General features: G+C 47.7%; 1 protein-coding gene across 5 annotated transcripts in view; it reads left to right on the top strand.

Moving 5' to 3' along the window:
- EIF4B (eukaryotic translation initiation factor 4B) overlaps nt 1-16,044 on the top strand; it is a 36,740-nt gene extending 20,696 nt beyond the window's left edge. For 4 of the 5 annotated variants that reach the window (XM_075915929.2, XM_075915930.2, XM_025182527.3 and 1 more), the window contains exons 4-15: nt 961-1,077; nt 2,837-2,891; nt 3,480-3,620; nt 5,723-5,848; nt 7,228-7,407; nt 7,546-7,783; nt 8,709-8,818; nt 10,094-10,310; nt 10,616-10,683; nt 12,257-12,362; nt 13,351-13,423; nt 13,858-16,044. In XM_075915929.2, the coding sequence (XP_075772044.1) occupies nt 961-1,077; nt 2,837-2,891; nt 3,480-3,620; nt 5,723-5,848; nt 7,228-7,407; nt 7,546-7,783; nt 8,709-8,818; nt 10,094-10,310; nt 10,616-10,683; nt 12,257-12,362; nt 13,351-13,423; nt 13,858-13,938 (1,512 nt within the window). In that variant the 3' untranslated portion in view covers nt 13,939-16,044. The remainder of the gene's footprint in view (nt 1-960; nt 1,078-2,836; nt 2,892-3,479; nt 3,621-5,722; nt 5,849-7,227; nt 7,408-7,545; nt 7,784-8,708; nt 8,819-10,093; nt 10,311-10,615; nt 10,684-12,256; nt 12,363-13,350; nt 13,424-13,857) is intronic. The other variant, XM_075915928.2, reaches the window with a different exon arrangement.
- The last annotated feature ends 4,453 nt before the right edge of the window (nt 16,045-20,497 follow it).

Here is a 20,497-nt window from a genome sequence, read left to right as displayed (position 1 = left end):
TGCTTATGAGAAGTGGTCATTTGAGTGGGACTTATTAGTGCAAGTGCATTTGGTTTAGCCTTTGAAGTGACATTTAATATTTTAAGCAAACTGTACTGTAAGCAATGCATCCCAGGCCTTAATGCTAAGCATTACGTTAACTGCCCTTCCTAGCAATGGACCAGTGTTCAGTTAATAAAACTGTTCATGTTTTCCATAATTTTACTTGAAGACTCTTTTAATTGATGCAGGTCAGAAATTGACCTTAAACGAGGATTTGGTCCAATACTGTTAAGGAAGCTGTGGTAATGGGTGGAATTCACAGAAAGCTTTCCTTGTGGAGTGAGGAAAGTGCACATGGAATTTCCAAAGATGCTTTTGCAAATTGTGCAAGAGTGACGTGTTCTGACCAGTGCTGCTGGTTCTAAACCTGACCTAGGTCAATACTGATCCCTAACAGCTTCTCTTTGACCTATGTGAAATAGTGAGGAAGGGGCAGCAGTTGTGTCTATTGGTAGCGCTCAGCACAAGTTAAAGTTTGAAAGACTCTCAGACTTTGTTTTCACCTTGCTCTGCTACTACCTGTTTTTTTCTCTGTTTTGTGGATAAAGGCCTTCAGTCTCCAGGGCTGGAAGGTGAGCATTTATCAGTGCCCAGCTCTTCCCTCCAAACTAATGTCTGGGTTCTTGGACAATGGCACTTTAAACAGGAACCGGCTCCATGTGTTTGATACATTAATCCTCTTGCTTGCCTGCAAGTGGACTGTGCTATCTGCCTTGCTTAATTCATAAACCATATTTGAGTCATGTGACTTTGGATGGCTCTACATCTAATTTGAGACCCCATGCCTTCTCTAATGGATATGAACCATCAGATGAATGCATAGTTAAACCCGGACCCATTCAGTTTTCCTCTGCAGCACTCATTAGGGGTGCCTGGCCCGTCTAATGAGATTTACTTTTTGTTCCCAATTGACTGCAGATAAGTGCTGTGCGTTTGCCCCGGGAACCTACTAACCCAGAGAGATTGAAAGGTTTTGGTTATGCCGAGTTTGAAGACCTGGACTCCTTGCTTCGGGCTCTGAGTCTTAACGAAGAGGTAAGTTGAAACCTGTAAAGAAATGGGGTAAAGGCAAGCTTCAGAACTCTTGTTTCCAGACCCCAGATGGCTTCACAGGGATGTTTTGGGGCCTAGTTAACAGAAACTGCACCTTGAAGTGTTCAAAGATCTGCCTAGAACAGATGGTTTAGCCCCCTGTGGTCACCAACCAGTCAATTGTGATCAACTGGTCGATTGTGGGGGCATGGCCAGTTGATCATGAGATGTTCCCAGTCCCCCCCTTGCTTCTCTCTTCTCCCCTCCTGCCCCATTCTCTCTTCTTCCCCTCGCCCCCCCCCCCCCCCAAATGAGGAGCCCGCTGGCACTACAACCCCCGGTGAAAATGGAGCTAGTGCAGGCTTCCTGCTGTTGTGGGGAGGGGAAGAGTAGCATGTGCTTCCTGAGACAGGATTTGGTGCACAGATGTGGAACACCCCCCCCCCTCCACCCCCCCCCCCCCCCCCGGTGCACTCCTGCAGGAAGACAGGTAGGCAGCATGGGGAAGGAAGGGAAGACAAGAGACCTCAGGCACTTCCCCTGCCCACAACAGCGCACATGCTTTCTTGTCTTCCCTTCCTTCCCCGTGCTCTGGGGAATGGGGGGGGGGGCGAGGCGGGGTTTAAAATGGTGGCGCAGGATCCAGAGGGGCTTTGTCCAGCACTACTCAGAGATCCTCATCCCTGGAGACTCCCAGGTACTAGACAGGCTGTCCCTGGCCAGGCACCCTCTAGCACCCTATCCCCTGGCCAGACGCCGCTTGCTCCTGTTCCCTATTTTCCACCCAGATTCTACACCCCCATCCCTATCCCACTCACTGGCAGCTCTGTCCCACACACTGGATCCGTCATTTTTTGCCTCACCTCAGAACATAGAGAGAGCCCACAAAATCCACTAACCCTGGAACCAGAAAAGTTAATCTGGCCTGAAGTCTTGAACCTCAGTCCTGCCTACCCTCCCCACCCCCATGGGGCTGGAGTGCCAGGAGAATGAGGTGTCTCAATTGGGGCTACATCAGTGAGGCTTGGGTTTTTTTGGAGAGGTTGTGTCTTTTTTGCATCTCACTTGTGTGGTCCCTGACTGATTCTGTGGGTCAGTGACACCTGACCCAAAACAGGTTCCCTGCCCCTCCCATAAATAAAGACAATGCAGAAACGTGGTTTTTTTTTTTTTTTTTTGGACATATTATTTTATTTAAAAATGAAGCCTGGCCAACAAGCCCCCGGTTGGGGCCAAGCCCCAATCTAGCCAAGCATCATAACACTCCTGCACCCCATTCTGGCCCTGAACCCTGAGCCTATCATACACCTGAACCCCTTGCCCTGAGCCCCTCATACACACCAACTCAGACTCCTGCACCCCCCACATTCATAAGCCTGTGGCTTGCTTAGCATCCCAACCCTCCACCTGACCAACACTTTCCAGGTTGGAGCCCCCTCTCTGAGCCAGCATTCCCTTCTCCACCTCCTCCTGCACCCAGATTCCCTCCCAGAGCTTGCACCTCTCACCCCTTCCCACACCCAAATCCCTCATTCCCATCCCAGAACCCGCACATCCTGTCTCAACCCAGTGAGTAAGAGCTGGGGAGCAAATGATGGAGAGGGCGGGGGCTCAAGGGAGTGGGGTCTTAGGGCAAGCCAAGATGTACCCCATTCCTTCCCCGACATTTAAAAAGTGATCTTGGGTGAGTAAAGGTTGTAGACCACTGGTCTAGCCCCACCCGCATCCTCCAGCAAAGCTAACTAATTTGATGTGTGTTTAGTCTCTAGGGAACAGAAGGATACGAGTTGACGTTGCTGATCAAGCTCAGGATAAAGGTGAGAATTGCCTGGAATAGGTAGCAGTTTTCTTCTCTGAAACTGAATTAGTCTTCCTTTGGTCAAATTGCTGACAAATTAGATACCGCACCTGTCCCCTGTTATCATGGCTGAATCTGCCTTAGCTTGGGAGCTCATGAAGAGCTGATGGCTGGCTGGCAGCTGTACCTCCCTCTGACTTAAACACTTCAAAGGCAGCACACCAGTCCTTGTACAACAAGAAGGCTGTTCCAGATTTCATTGCAGGGTCCAGGCTTTTGCACATTTCCTTCATGCTTTGGGAATGTTCAGTGACTGCTAACTATATACCAGCAACAGTAGGGCAGCCCTCCTACCCCACCTCCATGTACTGTCCTTGCCATCATATCTGAATGTGGCTGGGGCTGTCGTCCTTCCAAAGCATCTTAGTGCCATTTACGTGTTAGCTTCCAGACAACATGCTGCACTGTAGAGATGCTGCATTAATCTCAGTGCATTTCAGATCTGTGGATTTCCTCTCTGGTGCTCAGTACTTGGGCATTTGCCACACTCCTTAAAGACTTGACCTTGTAAACATGACTCTGCTGACTAATTCCCTTCCTCCTGCAGACAGGGATGATCGTTCCTTTGGCAGGGATCGTGATCGCAACCGGGACTCGGAGAGATTTGAGACTGACTGGAGGGCTCGGCCTGCTACTGATAGCTTTGATGATTATCCTCCACGCAGGAGTGAAGATAGCTTTGGAGACAGTGAGTTGGCTGAGAGCTCTCCCTCTATGCCCATCACAGTATCTAATCATTAAACATGAACTGTGAAATGTTAGCTCACACCTCCTCTTGGGTTTCTTGTGGGATCTGCTGAGGTGGGGATTTATTGGCTTCCTAGGGTGAATCTGCACTCCCCCAGATTGAGGAGCAAGATCCAATGTCTCTTTCCCCTCCCCCGTGTGCCTGTGTTCTCCTTCCTTTTCTGATGGTGTCTCCTGGAAAACTACATCCTTTGGTATCCTAACATGCTTATTTTGAACGATGCACATAGCGGTCAATTCAGTTACTGGATGAAGGCTGTGGAGCAGGGTAGGCAATACTTTTTTATGTGGGAGAGGGGGAGAGCACTCCAAGAATTTGGTAAGTAGTCAAGGGCTGCATTCTTCCATGACCTTAATGGTGGAGGTGTGGGATCTGAGATGGAGGTTGAGTGCAGAAGGAAGCTTGGGTGAGGGATTTAAGGTGCAAGAGTGGATGTATGCTCTGGGAGGGAGTTTGGGTAAAGGGGGCGGGGGTTGTGATCTGGGGCAAGGGATTGGAGTACAGGGTCTTGTAGGGGATATGGGTGCAGGAGGACCTGAGGGAGAGGTGTAGGAGAGCGTGTAAGGTCTGGAAGGGGATTGTGACCTGAGGCAGGGAATAGGGTCTGGGCAGGGGGTATGAATGCAGGAGTGGAGGTGTAGAGGATTTGGGTTGCGTGGGGCAAGGGTACAGGAGAGGGGGACATAGGGTTGGGGAGAAGGAGCTGGGGTGCTGGAAGCAGGCTGTGGCCAGGAGGCACGGACCTATGTGGCTACCACCCAGCAGGTCTTTGTCTGTTCAGAGCAGCTGATTGCAGGAGCCATGTGGTTCTCTAAGTGCTGGGGTTGTGGGGAGGCTTTGTGCACTGTCCCCGCTCCCAGCCCAATCTTTCAGCACCCAGACCAGCCAATGGGCACTGCATGATTTTGCTGGTGATGGGGGCAACACACACAGTCCCTACCCTGCTCATTGCGCTCAGAAGTACATGCTCTGCAGCCAGCTGCTGTGAGGGTCAGGCAGAGGTTGGGCAGACAGAGTTGAGGATAATGTGTGTGACACTTCAATACCATGGTGGCAAGTGCCTTAGACAAGCTGATGAAATACATAATTCAGCAAGTGATTGAAGGTGGGAGGAATGAATTGGGCCATGTGTAGAGTCTTTGCCACCTAAGACCTTTGACCTTGAGACAGGTGTCAATTCAGTGTCTTGACTACAAAATTAGGTCAGTGTACAACCACAGCAGTAGTTTAAAAACTGAATTAATGTCCACACTGTGCTCAGTCAGTCAGCAGTGCCAGGTTTCACCAAGCACTGCACCAATTAACTGACATTGTGGGTCACTCTCAGCTGGAGACTACCCCCACCCAAGGCTGATGACTAGAGATCTGCAACAGCCCCCACTCCGTGCCTTACCAGGAGGCAACAATAGCTCAGGCTCTCTTCCCTCCACTCGGTCCCAGTCTTGGGCTCCGACTGTCAGCCCCACGAAGCAGCAAGTGATGTGAGCAGCACATTGTCTACATGGACACTGCATTGATCTTAACTCTGTTGGCTAAGTGCTACCTCTCTCAAGGAAGTGGAGTTAAGTCAGTGTAGTGTTGCTGTGAACTGTGTGACAGCAGCTGAACTCTGTAGTGTAGACTAGTGGTTTTCAACCAGGGGTATTGGGGCCCTGTAGCGGCCATGAGCAGATTTCAGGGGGGCTGCCAAGCAGGGCTAGCATTAGACTTGTTGATGCCCAGGACAGAAAGCTGGGACTGAAACCAGTGCCTTGGAGCCCACCACTTGGAACTAAACTGAAGCCTTAAAAATGTAGCTTCATGGGGGCCCCTCTGTGACGTGAGGTCCGAGGCCATTTCCTTGCTTGCTATTCCCTGATGCTGGCCCTGATTGATAGATACAGAAACCCAGTTGTTGCATAGGTGATGGGTCACTGAATTTGTACAGCATGTTGAGGAGGAAAAATTGTAAATCTCCAGCGTAGACCAAGCCTGTGTTCTGGGAATAGTGAATAGTCATCTTCTACTGTATGCCTTGTTTTGTAACCTCTGTGTCCCTCTAGGATATCGTGATCGTGATCGTGATCGTTACGATTCAGACCGGTATCGCGATGGCCCTCGAAGGGATATGGATCGCTTTGGTGGCAGAGATCGTTACGATGACCGTAGTAGAGACTACGATAGAGGAGGTAACATGGCTTGAGAGAGTTTCGTATGATCTAATGGATATAAAACTGCATGTTAATTGGAGTCTGTTTCTGTCCAGAGCTTTTATTAACCATTGACAAACCACTGACATTGTGTAGCTCTCAAATCTGGTGGTGTTCCCCATTCCATAAGGAGGGATGGAGTAGAGTTGCCAATCCTCCCAGTTTTCGACGGGAGTCTCCTGGTATTCCGAAGGCTACTCAAGTCAAATGAGCTCTTAGGCCCCTAAAAGTCAGGTAGTGGAGCAGGTCTAAGGGCTCCCTAGGTCTGCACTGCTCCTGAAAGCACCCAATAAATCCCCGTGGCCACTGTTGGGAAGCTGGAAGGGGTGTGTTTGTGGGCTGCCCTCACCAATAAGCACCACCCCTGCAGCTCCCATTGGCTGCAGTTTCTGGCTAATGGAAGCTGCAGAGTTGGTGCTTGGCGCGGGGAGCCAACCTGAAAGCTCTGTGGGGCCAGAGGCCACACCCCAGCCCTGAGTCGCCTTTCTCCATCCTGCATCCCAATTTCCAGTCCAGAGCCCATCTCCTACACCCTAGCCCCTTGTTCTAGTCCAGAACCCTCTCCAAACTCCATGTACCAACCCCCTACCCCGAGCCTGGTGAAAGTGAGTGAGGGTGGGGAGAGCAAGCAACAGGGGGTTGGGGGCAGTGTTCCCTCTAACATTTTCTGTCCTTGAGTGGGTTGAATTTATTTTGGATGGGTTGAAATTTCTTATGTGCAGTACCAATATTGAGGTAGTTTGTGGATGTGCACCACCAACACAAACAAAAACCCTAATATATATCTATATCTATATCTATATCTATATCTATATCTATATCTATATCTATATCTATATAAAACCATCCATAGGCGTGAAAGAAAATATATTAAAACAAGGGATAGTTAACATGGAGCAGTGCTTACAATATTTAATATGAAACTAAATAAAAACAAAATTAACACTACTCGTAGAGTACATGTAGCATCATCCTTTCTAACAGCTAAAGCTAGTAAACACACCAAATTGCATATTATCCACACACAGCTCAACTTTAAGATGCTAAACAAATCTGTGTCAGCTAGAAATAGTCATGCTCTCCTTGCAAATACTAATACGGTATTTTCTGACACTGGAAAGGATACTGCTTTAAGTTTCATTTCTGCTTATTTCATTGTGCCCACTGGCCCAACAGATCCAGAGAGGCTTAGTTGGCTGCAGCATCTACAGGTCAACATTTCTCCTCTCTTGCTTTTTCCTATATAGTGAATGCTGCCTAAACCAGAGTGGCCTCCCTCTCCTGCACTTTGAGTGTCAGCAGATGTAATGCTCTGTTGCTCAGGAGTAATCAGTACTGCTTTCCCATTCCTCCTGTAGGCTTCGATTCCAGGGTGGGCAGTGGCCGTAGAGCCTTTGGCAGCGGGTACCGTCGGGACGATGACTACAGAGGGGGTGGTGACCGATATGAAGACCGTTATGATAAGAGGGATGATAGGATGGATAGGTGGAACTCCCGGGACGACTACTCCCGGGATGACGTTCGGCGCGATGATAGAGGTAAAGGCTCTGCTCGTTCTCGGGGTGGGAGATTTGGTAGCCTGCAAATAATGCTCCTCTTCCAGCTGGGTCTCCCTACTCTGAGCAGAGGATTACATGAGGTTTACCCTCAATCACTGTCCACTTCATCTATTGTAGGTCCCACTCAGAGGCCAAAACTGAACCTGAAACCACGGAGCGCCCCCAAGGAGGAAGACTCCTCTGTGGCCCCTGCCACTCAATCCAGCCGCGCAGCCTCTATCTTTGGGGGTGCCAAGCCTGTGGACACTGCCGCAAGAGAGCGTGAAGTGGAAGAGCGGCTACAGAAGGAGCAGGAGAAGCTACAGCGTCAATTGGAGGATGATAAACCAAGGCTAGAAAGGCGGCCCCGAGAGAGGTAGGTGACAGTAGGGCTATGTCTAGACTGCAAGCCTCTTTCGAAAGAGAGCGTCTAGACTGCAGCGGAACTTTCGAAAAAGCAAGCACCCAGTGAGTCTGGATGCTCTCTTTCTAAAAAGCCTGTTTGCTTTCAAGAGCACTTTCGAAGGAAGGCGTTCTTCCTCGTGGAATGAGGTTTACCGCCGTCGAAAGAAAAGCCACGTTCTTTCGATTTAATTTCAAAAGAACGCGGCTGCAGTCTAGACGCAGGGGAAGTTTTTTCAAAAAAACCCTTGAGTCTGGACACAGCTTGGGGGCTGGAATGCTTTCTGCAAGAGCTGCCTGAGGTCTGCACCTGATGGTTGTGTGGTGTGCCGACTGCCCCACTAACTGCTTCCTTATTCTAAATTTGGACATACTGGGCTGTTGAAGCTTAGCGTGCCTGCAAAGCTGTGTACCTGTGATAAAGCATACTGGAGAGGGGAATGTTCTCCTCCATAACACTGCGTCAGTCGGTGGTTTGGAGTAATGTTGAAGGCTGTATGTTCATTGGAATTCCAGGTGACTCCTGTAAATTTAAAAGTGGCCAGCCTTAGTATCTGACACTGAACATGTCCTGTTCGCTAAAGCAGCTGTACATTCCTTACTTATGTTGCCAGAAGATTAGGGACTTGATTTTTTCTCTTGGATACATTTTGAAAAGTAGCAGCCCTGTCCATGGGCCGGGCCCGCCCTGGACAAATCTTTTAATCTCTCTTCGTCATGTTGCCCATCCATCAAATAAGGCAGTCCATTTTGAGATCAGTAGGGGGAAGCGCAAAGCACTTCTACCACCCTTCCCAGCTTTGGGATGCAAGGGGCCGTGTGCCTACTCACTCCTCCAGCCTCACACCAGTTCTTACCATGCATTATGGTTTGATCAGATTTCCACCTTTCTATTGTAGGCATCCCAGCTGGCGTAGCGAAGAGAACCAGGAGCGATCACGTACAGGGAGCGAGTCCTCACAGACTGGGAACACAGGCCCATCAGTGGGAACAGGCCCAACCGGAAGAAGTAAGTTGGAGGACAGCATGGGGTGGCCTGGAGCTAGCCTGCCTTTGTCAACTAGTTTCCCATGCGAGCTGCTTAGCCCCACATCTGCTGAAAGCCTCCTTACATTGTAAGCTGTTTGTGAGGAAAGATCCCTAGCAGGATTCATAGAGTACTAGAACTGGAAGAAACTTTGAGAGGTCATCAAGTCCAGTCCCCTGTCTTCACGGTAGGAGCAAGCACCATCTAGATCAGTGGTTCCCAAACTTTTCGGCATCACGCCTCCTCTTTGATTTTTGAGAAACTCCCCCCCCCCCCCCCCCCCCCAAAAAAAAAAAACAAGCAGCAAAACTTGTTGAGCAAAAATTTCTTTATCACGCCGCTTCCCCCCCTCCCCCAGTTTGGGAACCCGTGATCTGGATCATACCTGCTAGATGTTTCTCTAATCTGTTTGTAAATATCTCCAATGGTAAAGATTACACAACCTCCCTAGTCAATTTTATTCCAATGTTTAACCACTCTTGACAGTTAGGAAGTTTTTCCTAATGTCCAACTTAATCCTCTCTTGCTGCAATTTAAGCCCATTGCTTCTTGTCCTTTCATCAGTAGTTAAAGAGAATAATTTTTCTCTCTTCCCTCCTTGTGACACCTTTTTAGGTACTTAAAAACTATCATATTCCCTTTCAGTCTTCTCTTTTTCCCAAACTAAACAAGCCCAATTCTTTCAGTCTTCCTTCATAGGTCATGTTTTCTAGACCTTTAATCATTTTTGTTTTCTAGACCTTTAATCATTTTTGTTGCTCTTCTCTGGACCTTTTCCAATTTCTCCATCTTTCCTGAAATGTGGTGCCCAGAGTTGGCCACAGTACTCCAATTGTGGCCTAATCAGGGCAGAATAGAGTGAAAGAACTACCTCTTGTGCCTTGCTCACAGCACTTCTGAACACTCCATGATTCAGGGGGGTGAGGGGAGGTCTATATGTAGAGGGTGTACATACAGCCTCCAATATCACAATAGAGCCAGTGCCATGCGAGGGCTGGCTTCCTGGCTGCGGTAGCAATCCGGTTTTAGTGGTCACTTGCTACAGCAGAACCACTTCTCAGATAACTCATGGGTAGCATTGGGTCAGATCTGCTGGCCTGATAGGCAAGAGTCCAACAGAGTTAAGAGTCCATCAAGGCTGATGACCCAGGCTACCCAGATCAAAAGAGTTGGAGGGACTGTCTAAATCACCTCCTTTTGGGCTAGGTAAGTTTGGGTAATATCTTGCCCGCCAACTGCCATCTTCTGTCCTTGCAGCCACACGAAGGAGAGAGAGTGAGAAATCCTTGGAAAATGAAACCTTCAGCAAAGAGGACGATACCCCGTCTCCCACTTCCAAGACCCCCAAGGAAGAGAAGCTCCCTCTGAAGGTGATGCCAGCGCCACCGCCAAAGGAGAATGCCTGGGTTAAACGAAGCAGCAACCCCCCTGCTCGCTCCCTGAGCTCTGACACAGAGCAGCACTCTCCCACAAGGTGAGTGTGTCTGTACCAAGCTCCTAGTCCGGATCTGATCTGTCATCCCAAGATGCATGCAAGGGCCTCCAGTTACAGAAGGGAAGTTAAAACTTGTGTAAGGATGAACTACATTCCTGTTCTTCACCAAAACAGTGGCAAATGCAGCATGCACCTTGTGTTTGAGTCTGGTTTGGGGACTTCTGGTTGGCTATTAAATGACCTACAAGAAGTAAATAGCTCTCAGTCAACAGTATCCCAGGTACATGAGAGATAATGCAGGATCCCTTATGTTGACATAATTCTTTCTTCTTCTCCCCTACCAGCAGCAGGCAGACAGCACTGGCCCTGCCGTCAGAGGATCGAATACCACCTAAGAACGCCCCTAGGAAAGGTACAGTCAGTTTCTTGTCACGCACAGAGCGAGAAGTGTTGAGAATCACTTAGCTTCATGCAGATGGAATAATCATTTTGCTCCCTGATATAGCGCCCTTTGTTACATGGCGTTAGCACTGTAGAGTTATGGGATGGTACCAGGTTTGGGAATTGCTCTTGTTCATACAGCTTGTTGATCTCAGCAGGACCAATGGGTAAAAAGCTCTATTCGGGTTCATTTAGGGTGTGTCTAGACTACAGGAGTTTTTTGGAAAAAATGGCCTTTTTTAAAAAAAACTTCCCCTGTGTCTAGACTGCTGCTGCATTCTTTCGAAAGTAAGAATGCAGCAGTATTTTTCAACCATGGAAAACCTCGTTTTATGAGGAATAACACCTTTTTTTGAAAGTGCTCTTTCAAAAAAAGGCGCTATGTAATGCAAACTGTGCTTTTTCGAAAGGGAGCATTCAGACTGCCTGAGTGCTCTCTTTCGAAAAAGTGGCTTGCTTTTTCAAAAGTACTGGTTGAAGTCTAGATGAGATGCTTTTTCAAAAGTGTCTTTCGAAAAAAACTTGCAGTCTCGATATAGCCTGTGTCCTTAATCTGTTCCTATGCTGGACAGTAGAGGGCAGCAGTCTCCCTTCATTGGGAGCAGCAGATTGTTCCTTCAGATTGTTTTCCTTTTGTAGCTGGATAAACATCTACTATTAAAAGGAGTGTCTGAATTCAAACTGGATTAACTGTCATGTGAAAATGTAACTCCTCAGTCTGTGGAGTTCTCTGTGGTTGGGGAACGCTCACTTACTGTGCTTTCAAAGCCTCGTTCCTCAGTGTTGGCTTAAATGGGTGTTGGGAGAGGGTGGATTAACTTGAATAGTGCTGACTTAATAGCTCAGGAGAACAGAGATGTAAGTTGTCTGCCTGTTGTGCAAGCAGTATCCATTCCAGTGGCCACAGCCTGTATTGGAGGCAGTTGGAAAAAAGTGAGTTTTAGAGCATACGTAAGGAGGTGCATGGGAGCTGGTTCGAGAAATAGCTCCAAAGTAATGTTGTTGATCTCCACTCCTCATAGGGAAGGCATACTCAAAACTGCTTTTCAGATCTCTGAGTTCTAGAAAGAAAACTTCATAAAATGCCAAAGCAAGTCTTGGATGAGCCCTAAAATCCTTAGACTTAATACGGAGGCTGCTTAAATAACTGAGGATCACTGAACAAGAGAGGAAACGGGAAGGCAAGGAAAAACTAGGAGAATGAAAGCCAAAGGGGCCAGGTGAATATCCAGCCCTTTTGGAGCCCATAAGGAGGAGGAGGAGCAGGTAACAAGACAGGCTGGAACGTAGGAAGGTGCAGAGGGACTTAAGACCTTGACTGTAAGTTGTTTGGGGTAGTGTTGGTTCTGTGTGCATCTCAGGCTGTCTAAGGGCTAGTGCACATAGAGGTTTGGGTAGCAGTAGGGAGCACCTGGCAATCTACTGCCCAGCAGGCTAGTGTATCTGTGTGCTGCACTACAGCTATTCAGATACACAGGTCTTAAGTGGTTGGTTGAGATTTTGCTGTATTAGAGAGAAGTTTTCATTCTCCCTTTTTTCTTCAGGAGATGAGAACAAACCAGATGAGGGGAAGGAGAGCCTTCCGAAAGATCGAAGTGGGAGTTCTGGCTGTGGTCCGGGAGACAGAGATCATTGGCAAGATTCAGATAGGTACATCTGTCTATCTCGGGATGTGCATCTTCCCTTTCCCTCCTGCATCAGCGATGGCTGTTTCAGATCTCAGCAACATTCCAGTGTCATGCACAAGCCCCATCTGGCCTCATGAGCAGCAAATGTAGAGTGTTCAGCCTGCAGCACACTGTCAGGCCTTAAATACCTGCAGACTTCAGCGTAGTGACCTGTTACTGCCTCTCTGGCAATTCTGATGCTTTTCATCTGGAGCCAGGAGCACAAAGCACTGGCTGATATAATGGTCTCATGACCCTTGTTCTCCAGTTGGGCATCAGGCAGGTGTAGTCAGTTGCAGTAGAATATGCCAGGTGGTGTTTTAAAACACTGCAGCATGTGACCTGAACGTGATTTTAGTTCTCATTAACTGTAAAGTGCTGACTTTGTGCCTGTATCCGAAGACTAAGATCAAGCCCAGTAAGTCTACCCCTGCATTCCCTAGACACCTTGTCTGGCTCTCCCCACTATCCTTGCCCCTGACCGAGGCCAGTTACCCCTCCCTTCACTTAAGTCCTTGAGTTCCTACTAAAGCATTCATACAGGTGGCTGTTATGTGAAAGGGCTGAGTCGTGCCCTTGGGATGGGACAGTACTCCCTCCAACCACCAACAGCTAATCATCTAGCAGTGGTCACTACAAGAGCTATGCAGCCTCCTTCACTACCAGAAGTAGGCACATGCAGCCTAATTCCCCTGTAGAAGATCTGTAAAGTCCAGTGTCCCTTCTTAATTGGGAGTGCCACATGCTGTGTCAGGTCAGCAGTAAGCACTGAGCTGTGAAACATGAACAGCTGGCCTGTAGGTTTCATGTGAAGTTGGCCATTTTCTCTTCTCTTTGCTTGGAACTCCTTTCAAATCCAGTGGGCAACTATTGTGGGCACAGCTGTAGCCTGGTTGTCGCCCACAGACTCCATTGGCAGCAGCTCCAGCTACATTGAACTCATGTTCAACTAAACAATCTGACTCTTGCAGGAAAGAAAGCAAGAAGGATCATGACTCGCAATCTATGTCTGAGCCAAAGAAACCTGACGAGAATACAGCTTCTGTAAGCATTTAATCTGCTAGCTGCCACTTGAAGCGCAGAGCAGCAAGTGGAAACAGGAGGGCTGGTCTTGCAGTTAAAGATGCTGAACTGAGACTTCAGAAACCTGGGTTCATTTCCAAACTGTGGAGTTCCTGAGTGCAGTCTGCTTTTCATGTTCTCTCTTTCCTGACTGTAAAATGAGGCTATTCCATCTCTGCCTCTCATGTGGGAAGATAAACACATTGGGAAGCATTTGGATACTATGATGAGGGGTATGGGGGGGCATACTTACCTAGATTTAAAATCCTTTTGTAAGTAGTGGGAACTGAATGCATTTCTCCTATAAAATGCATTATCTAGACTGAAGTGTCAGTCTGGACTCCTCGTTGTAGAAATGCTGCAGAGTAGTTGCGGTGTTACTTCATTCTCTGTTTAACCTGTTGTATTTCTTGCAGAAGTTCAGCTATGTTAGCAAGTATGCTGCTCTGGCAGTGGATGGTGAAGATGAAGTGGAGGAAGACAATTACACTGATTAAAATCTCCAGATCCTGTGCTGTCTCCTAGCCTATCGCCACTCGGGAACATAGGAAAAGCAAACCAAACCAGACGAGACAGAAATAAAACCTAAAACTCAACATCTCCTGGAGACCTTTCTTAAACTTAAAAAAAAAAAAATCTCTTGCATGCTGCTGCAGCCTTTCAAGTATTGAACTAACTGGAGAATCTCTGCAAAGTGTAGCGAGAGAGAAGTGCAAGTTTTAAGAGAAAAAAGGGTGACTCAGTGTGGCTTCTGGTGTGATTAGGAGACAGGGCCTATGCTCTAGAGTGGACATTTAACACGTTAGCCAGCTGGGTGTCTTGGAGAAGCCTGAGCATGTTGGGCAGTAGGACAGCTAATTAAGGAAGAACTGGCTTTTCTCCTTTTTCTTGCTAGCCTAAATGGATGAATTCTACAATGTTACCTTAATAAATGATCACCTTGAAGGTAGGGTGTCTGGTCCATGAGGTTATTCTAGCTTCCTTCCTTTCTTAAGCTGCCAGCTCTCCTTCCTTTGCAAAGTCCAGTGCAATAGAAAGCATTACTCAGTGCACGCGGGATGGAGAAGAGTCTTACTCTCCTAACAGTGAAGGACGGGATGAGATGTTTAAGGGGAGGTGGTGTTCAACTGTGCCCATCTCTGGGAAATGAAAACCCAGAATACACACAAGCTTTGAATCCTGGCACTCTTCTCTGAAAGTGATGGACTAGGGCAGGCCAGTTTAGCACGAAAGAACAAGCAGGCTTGCCAGTGAATACAAGCACCACCCCCTGGGCAGTGGAGAATACCAGACCTCTGTCAGTTGGAAAAGAGCTAGGCATGCTAGTGGGGTTCTGAAAGTCCTGCCTGTGGAGGCACAAATACTCAACTCCTCCCTCCTCTGAGCCCTGCTGGGGCTGACCAATCACATCTCCCTTAAAATCTCTTCATCCCTCCTTAGCTACCTTCTCCCCACCTCTTTAATCACCTGGTGTTACCTCCTCCCCCCACTTTTAAATAGCCACCCCCTCCTTGACTGAGAGCTCCCTCTTCAGATTGGACATGTAGAGCAATCAAGATGCTCAGGAGGACATGCAAAATAGTCTCATGGCTGTCTGAGTGCAGGGAGCAGGCCGCATTTCTGTGCTTCTAGAATGTGTTCCTGCCCTTTGTCCTCTGCTTGGACAAGCAGGCAGACAGTACTGGTAGCATAGATCCTTGTGCAGGAAATACCTGACCCAAACTTCCACTGAGGAGAGATTCTCCAGTCCCTAAATATCCACTGGCCTGAAACTTGCAAGGTGTTAGTCAAATTTTAAAATTTTAACCATTTTAATGCACCCTCACTAGATTTCCTGAGCTGATGGCAGAGTTGTGATTTCATGGCATTGTCTAGCCAGTAGGAGGGTTTCACTGCCTTCTAAAGAATCTGGTTCTCAAAAAGAATCTGTTAATGGTGTAGCATAAGTGGATTACAAGACTACAGACAGCACTCACTTAACTTATAAGGTGTGTGCACCCATTCAGCATTCATCATCTTTTTTCCTTATTTGGGGGTAGAATTGCCCAAATGCTCATGACTTGGAACTGTTTCTCTTCGGTCAAACCCAGCAAAGCACAGCTCTCTGCATCATGCACTGGATTTGATGCATTGTTGTACAACTGCAGGTGGTTGGTTATTTCAGTGACTTTTAAGCTAGTTTTTTTAAAAATGAAATCTGAGGTGTCAGCACATACTGTGGGCAGGACAACAGGCCCGTGCTTCAACAAGTATGGCAGGAACAGCAGAGCTGGATTTCAAACACAGTATTGCATAGGTCTAGATAACACAGGGGCTGTACCTGAGAGAACGATCACTAAATTGCATCTGAATAAAGCATTCTCTCTCTCCACCCCCACTGCTGTTGGGACAGGGTCACGCTGATTGAGTTGCGTTTTACACATTCTGAAGACATGTAAAATTTGTACAAAAATATCTTCTATGAAAATGATTTGTAATCTGTAGTGGACTTCCTGGGAGATGTCTTTTATTATGTAAAATCCCCTTTTTTGGTTTTTGTTTTGTTTTGGTTTTTTGTTTCCTCCAAATAAAACTAATCTTTAAAACAGCCACTAATGGCCAAATCGTTTGCAAGTCTCACATTTCTCCATTTGCAGTTAGAGCCTGCAATCCTGCCCTCTGAGCTCTTCCCTTGGTACCATCTCTTCAAAACAGACTGGATGGTTCTGAAACATTCTCTGTGGAAACATCCACACCAGCTTCTAGTCTTCACTAACGAAAATTTCTTCAGGACCAGCAGAGCAGGAATCTTGCCTGGTTTGGTGTAAGAAGAGTAGGGGGTGTCTGCATTAGTCTCCCTCTTAATTTGTTACTCTGGCTGTATAAAATCACGGCTGCCTTGGTCATCTTGTGCTAATGTTTGGAAGCCACAAGAGGGAGGCCTTTGCCATCTTTGCTCAAATTCCTTACAGGGGTCTTGGATTGTTCCCAAAGAAACTGTGAGGCCTCTTGCTGATGGCACTATCCCTTTCTCACTTGAACTTGCTGCTTTACAATGAAGAGGAAGATATGGTATAAGACCAGTGTGGAATTCAAGTTTCCCTGATTTGAGATCAATCACTTGCTTTGCACAACAAGAGCCAGAGGGTGAAACTCTGAGTCAGCTGGAACTGTTAGCACGGAAGGCCCTTGCAGGCCAGGCTTTGTATTCAATGCTGCCCCAGGGCTGACAGTGGGTGTGTTGACAGTCTGATCTGGATTGCATAATTTGGGTTATGCTCAAGGAGGCACGGAATCCAGTTTGTGTTCTTGCTCTGTTTGGTTGTGCAAGACACAAGTGGTAAAACTCAGTGGCCATTGTAGTCCGAAGCCAAGCCAAAGCTGAACGTGATGTCATATTTATGTAAGAGCAGACTCCCCTCCCATCTGCAGTGATGGAACCAAACCTGCTTTTGAGGAAGTTTCATCTATCTATCTTCACTCCTCCCTCACTAAGGCCTGGCTTCTGTGCTGGTGCCACTGCCCAGAGCTATCAGACAGTCCTTGATCCTTTTCATCCGCAGTGATGTGCTGCTGCTGGAGGCAGTCGAAGGGCTTGGCATTTGGTGGGTGTTCCCCTGAGCATACTGCTGGTCTACTTCACTCAAGGGTCCAAGAATGCTCCAGGGCCTACTTCCCACAAGGCACTCTGCCCTGGTGGATCGTGTTTGGCTCGTATCTCTAAGATTTCATTGGTCTTTGGTCCTTTCTTGATTTCTTCTCCCCCCCACCCCCCTTCCTTGAGGCTAGCATTTGGGAGTTAGTGGGTGCAAACCCCTTGGGTCAAATCCCCAGCCTTGTTTGTGTCAGCTAATCCCCCTGGCAGCTGAATTGAGGGTGGGCATTGTAGGGGGAGGGTCTGCCCAGGTGTTGCCTCTTGGTTTGCCTGCATATGTGCCTCCAAAGGGAGGCAGTGTTCTCCGTTCAGTCCCTTTTGCCTTCCCATGTCTGTTCTGCACTATTCACAGGTGTGTCAAAGCTATTCATGACCCCCAAAGTCAGCTTTTGCTACTCTCACAGGCTGGCTACAGCAAACTTTGTCCTGGGCCTGTAAAGTCCCAAGGTCAAAGCAGCCAGCTGCACATTTCAAGATGTTCTGAGCCGCTACAAATCCCATAGCCATTAGTGGGAGCTCAACACCTTTAGACATCAGCATGGTTTTATTTAGGTGCTTCAATAAATCTTGCATTAGTCACACCTTCCCCAACTGACGCTTTCCCTGCACAGTTGCCTGGATTTATCTAAAGCCAGGGTCTCAGTGGGCTAACCCAGTTAAGGCACATCCATTTCATAGCCAAGGGTTCACAAAAGAGCCATGTGGCCATTGCTAAAACAATTTAAACTGCAGCTATCCTTCAGTGTTTCAAAATTGATCCACAGCTGGCTGGCCGACAGCGGTTCGGTTGGAGTCAGTCATCTCTGAACTGCCCTGAGCTCGTGCAAATCAGATATAAATAGCGAAGCCTTGTCCAGTAAAGAATTGACTAAGGGCTGCTCCATGATAGAAAATTCGAGCAACCCAACTGCATTCAGCGTGGGCATGAAAAATCCACAGCCCTGAGCAGCAGAGTTAAGCTGACATACTGAACTGCTACAGCTCCTCTTTGAATGGGCCAACAAGCAACCACCAGTGGGGTTTTGCATCTGTAACTGGTGTGGCTTAGTTGCCGCATTGGAGCAAATGAACAAAGTCCTCCAGGCTAGACATTAGCTGCTCATGCTTCTAGAAAGGTCTAGAGAAAATGAGCCATGAGGGAAGACTGAAAGAATTGGGTTTGTTTAGTTTGGAAAGGAGGAGACTGAGGGGGGACATGATAGAGATTTTCAAGTATCTAAAAGGGTGTCACGAGGAGGACGAAAAAATGTTCTCCTTGGCCTCCGCTGATAGGACAAGAGGCAATGGGCTTAAACTGCAGCAAGGGACGTTTAGGTTGGACATTAGGAAAAACTTCCTATCTGTCGGTGGAATAAATTCACTGGAGATATTCAAGAACAAGTTGGATAGGCGTTATCAGGAAAGATCTAGATGTTGCTTGGTCCTGCCGAGTGCACAGGAGACTTGCCTTGATGACCTGTCTGTTCTAGTATTCTGTGATCCTAGATGCCCAGGCTCTAGTCCTTGCAGACACTTCTGCCCTGCAGTGTTACAGGCACTGGAACAGAGATGAATTATGCTTGTGTTAGCAGCAAAAAGAGTGAGCCAGGGGTTATGCCCTTAACCAAGGCCACCTTTGCTGCTCTCCCCCATGCTGCTCGTGTGTGACCTTGGGCAAATCACTAAAAGTCCCTAAACTCAGTGGGAGAATTGGAGCGCAAAGACCAGTTTTCAATGGAATTTGGGAACCCACTGGGCTATTCAAAAGCACTCCTGGAACTTGGGCTTTGGGAAATCTGCTAGGTGTCTAATCTCTTTTAAATCTGGTCCCTAGGTTGTTTCTGGGGCTAGTCAGATATGCAAGATATTTCACTTCTGCCTGCCCCTAGTGCAAAGATGTCTCTGCCTAGTGACCTCTTCCAGCCTTTGACAACCCATGCTCTTCCTTCCAGGCCTGCCTGCCCCTCTCTCTCTCTCTCTCTCTCTCTCTGTGTGTGCAGATTAGCCATAGGCATGCCCCAATCCCCTGGCATCTCCCTGGAGTGAAAATAGGCTCTCTTCCCCCAGGGATGCCTGAACAATTTACGTCTTCCTGTTAATTTCCTTCTGAAGTCTCTGCAAGCTTCTCATTCATATTGGACTCTATGCAAATGGGTTTCTACAGTGAGATGCATGCTACAGAATTTAGCAGTGTTCTTGCAATGTATTGGTCCCAGGATATGAGAGACAAGGTGAGTACCCATCTGCCAGTGGGCACCAAGAGGACCTTGGATCTGTTTCCCCATCTGTAAAGCAGGGAAAATAGCACTGCCTTCCCTTGTAGTCATCTCATGAAGGACAGAGGGCAGGGTGCTCAGATTTTAATGGAGGGCCATATAATTTGCTTACAGGGTATGTTTACATGGGTATAAAAAAACCACAATTGACCTGGGCCAGCTGCTTTATAAGGCTCAGGCTGTGGGGTGAAAAACTGCAGCACAGCCATTCAGTCTTGGGCTGGGAATTAACCTCTGCTAGGACGGAGGATCCCATAACCAAACATCTACACGGAAATGTTTAACCCATGAGGGAGCTGACTCAGGCTAGCTGCCAAGCTGTGTAGACGTACCCACGCTCAGCCGTCCCTTGCATTTGAGCATCTGGTGCTGCAAGCTGTCAGCACAGTCTGGCTCTTGCGTGATGCTCACAAAACCCCAAGTTCTTTGCAGGCTATCCGAGGTCCTGAGGCTGGGAACAGGATGTTTGCTCCCGGTGCTGCCTCCTGTACATTTGTGGAGGAAGCTGGAACTGGTACCTTGGGTTTTTTTTGGCTTCCTAACTGCACTGGGCTGAGAACATGCTCGGTCTTGTCTACTTTTTAAATTATTTTTTAATAATCTTGGGGCCTGATTTTGTTCTGTGTCTTGCAAGAAAAGGCAGCCCAACTTCTGCCTTTGCTTGCACAGATTCCTGTGTACAATTCCCAAGCTTGGATGGCTTTTGTGTTACTGTGGTCATGTTTAGTTCCATGCTAACATTGCTACCTGCCCCAAGGTAACAATCAGTCTTGGTGCAGGGGCAGCACACTTAGAATCATAGAATACTAGGACTGGAAGGGACCTCAAGAGGTCATCGAGTCCAGTCCCCTGCCCTCATGGCAGGACCAAATACTGTCTAGACCATCCCTGATAGACATTTATCTAACCTACTCTTAACTATCTCCACAGATGGAGATTCCACAACCTCCTGGGGCAATTTATTCCAGTGTCTGACTACCCTGACAGTTAGGAACTTTTTCCTAATGTCCAACCTAAACCTCCCTTGCTGCAGTTTAAGCCCATTGCTTCTTGTTCTATCCCCAGAGGCCAAGATGAACAAGTTTTTTCCCTCCCCCTTATGACACCCTTTTAGATACCTGAAAACTGCTATCATGTTCCCTCTCTAAACCCTTTTCTAAACTAAAC

This window comes from Pelodiscus sinensis, chromosome 31, assembly GCF_052426305.1.
Source record: "Pelodiscus sinensis isolate ZL-2025 chromosome 31, ASM5242630v1, whole genome shotgun sequence".
NCBI classification, from domain to species: Eukaryota; Metazoa; Chordata; order Testudines; family Trionychidae; genus Pelodiscus; species Pelodiscus sinensis.
Note: the sequence above shows the minus strand (reverse complement) of the source record. Positions and strands in the feature narration are given on the sequence as shown.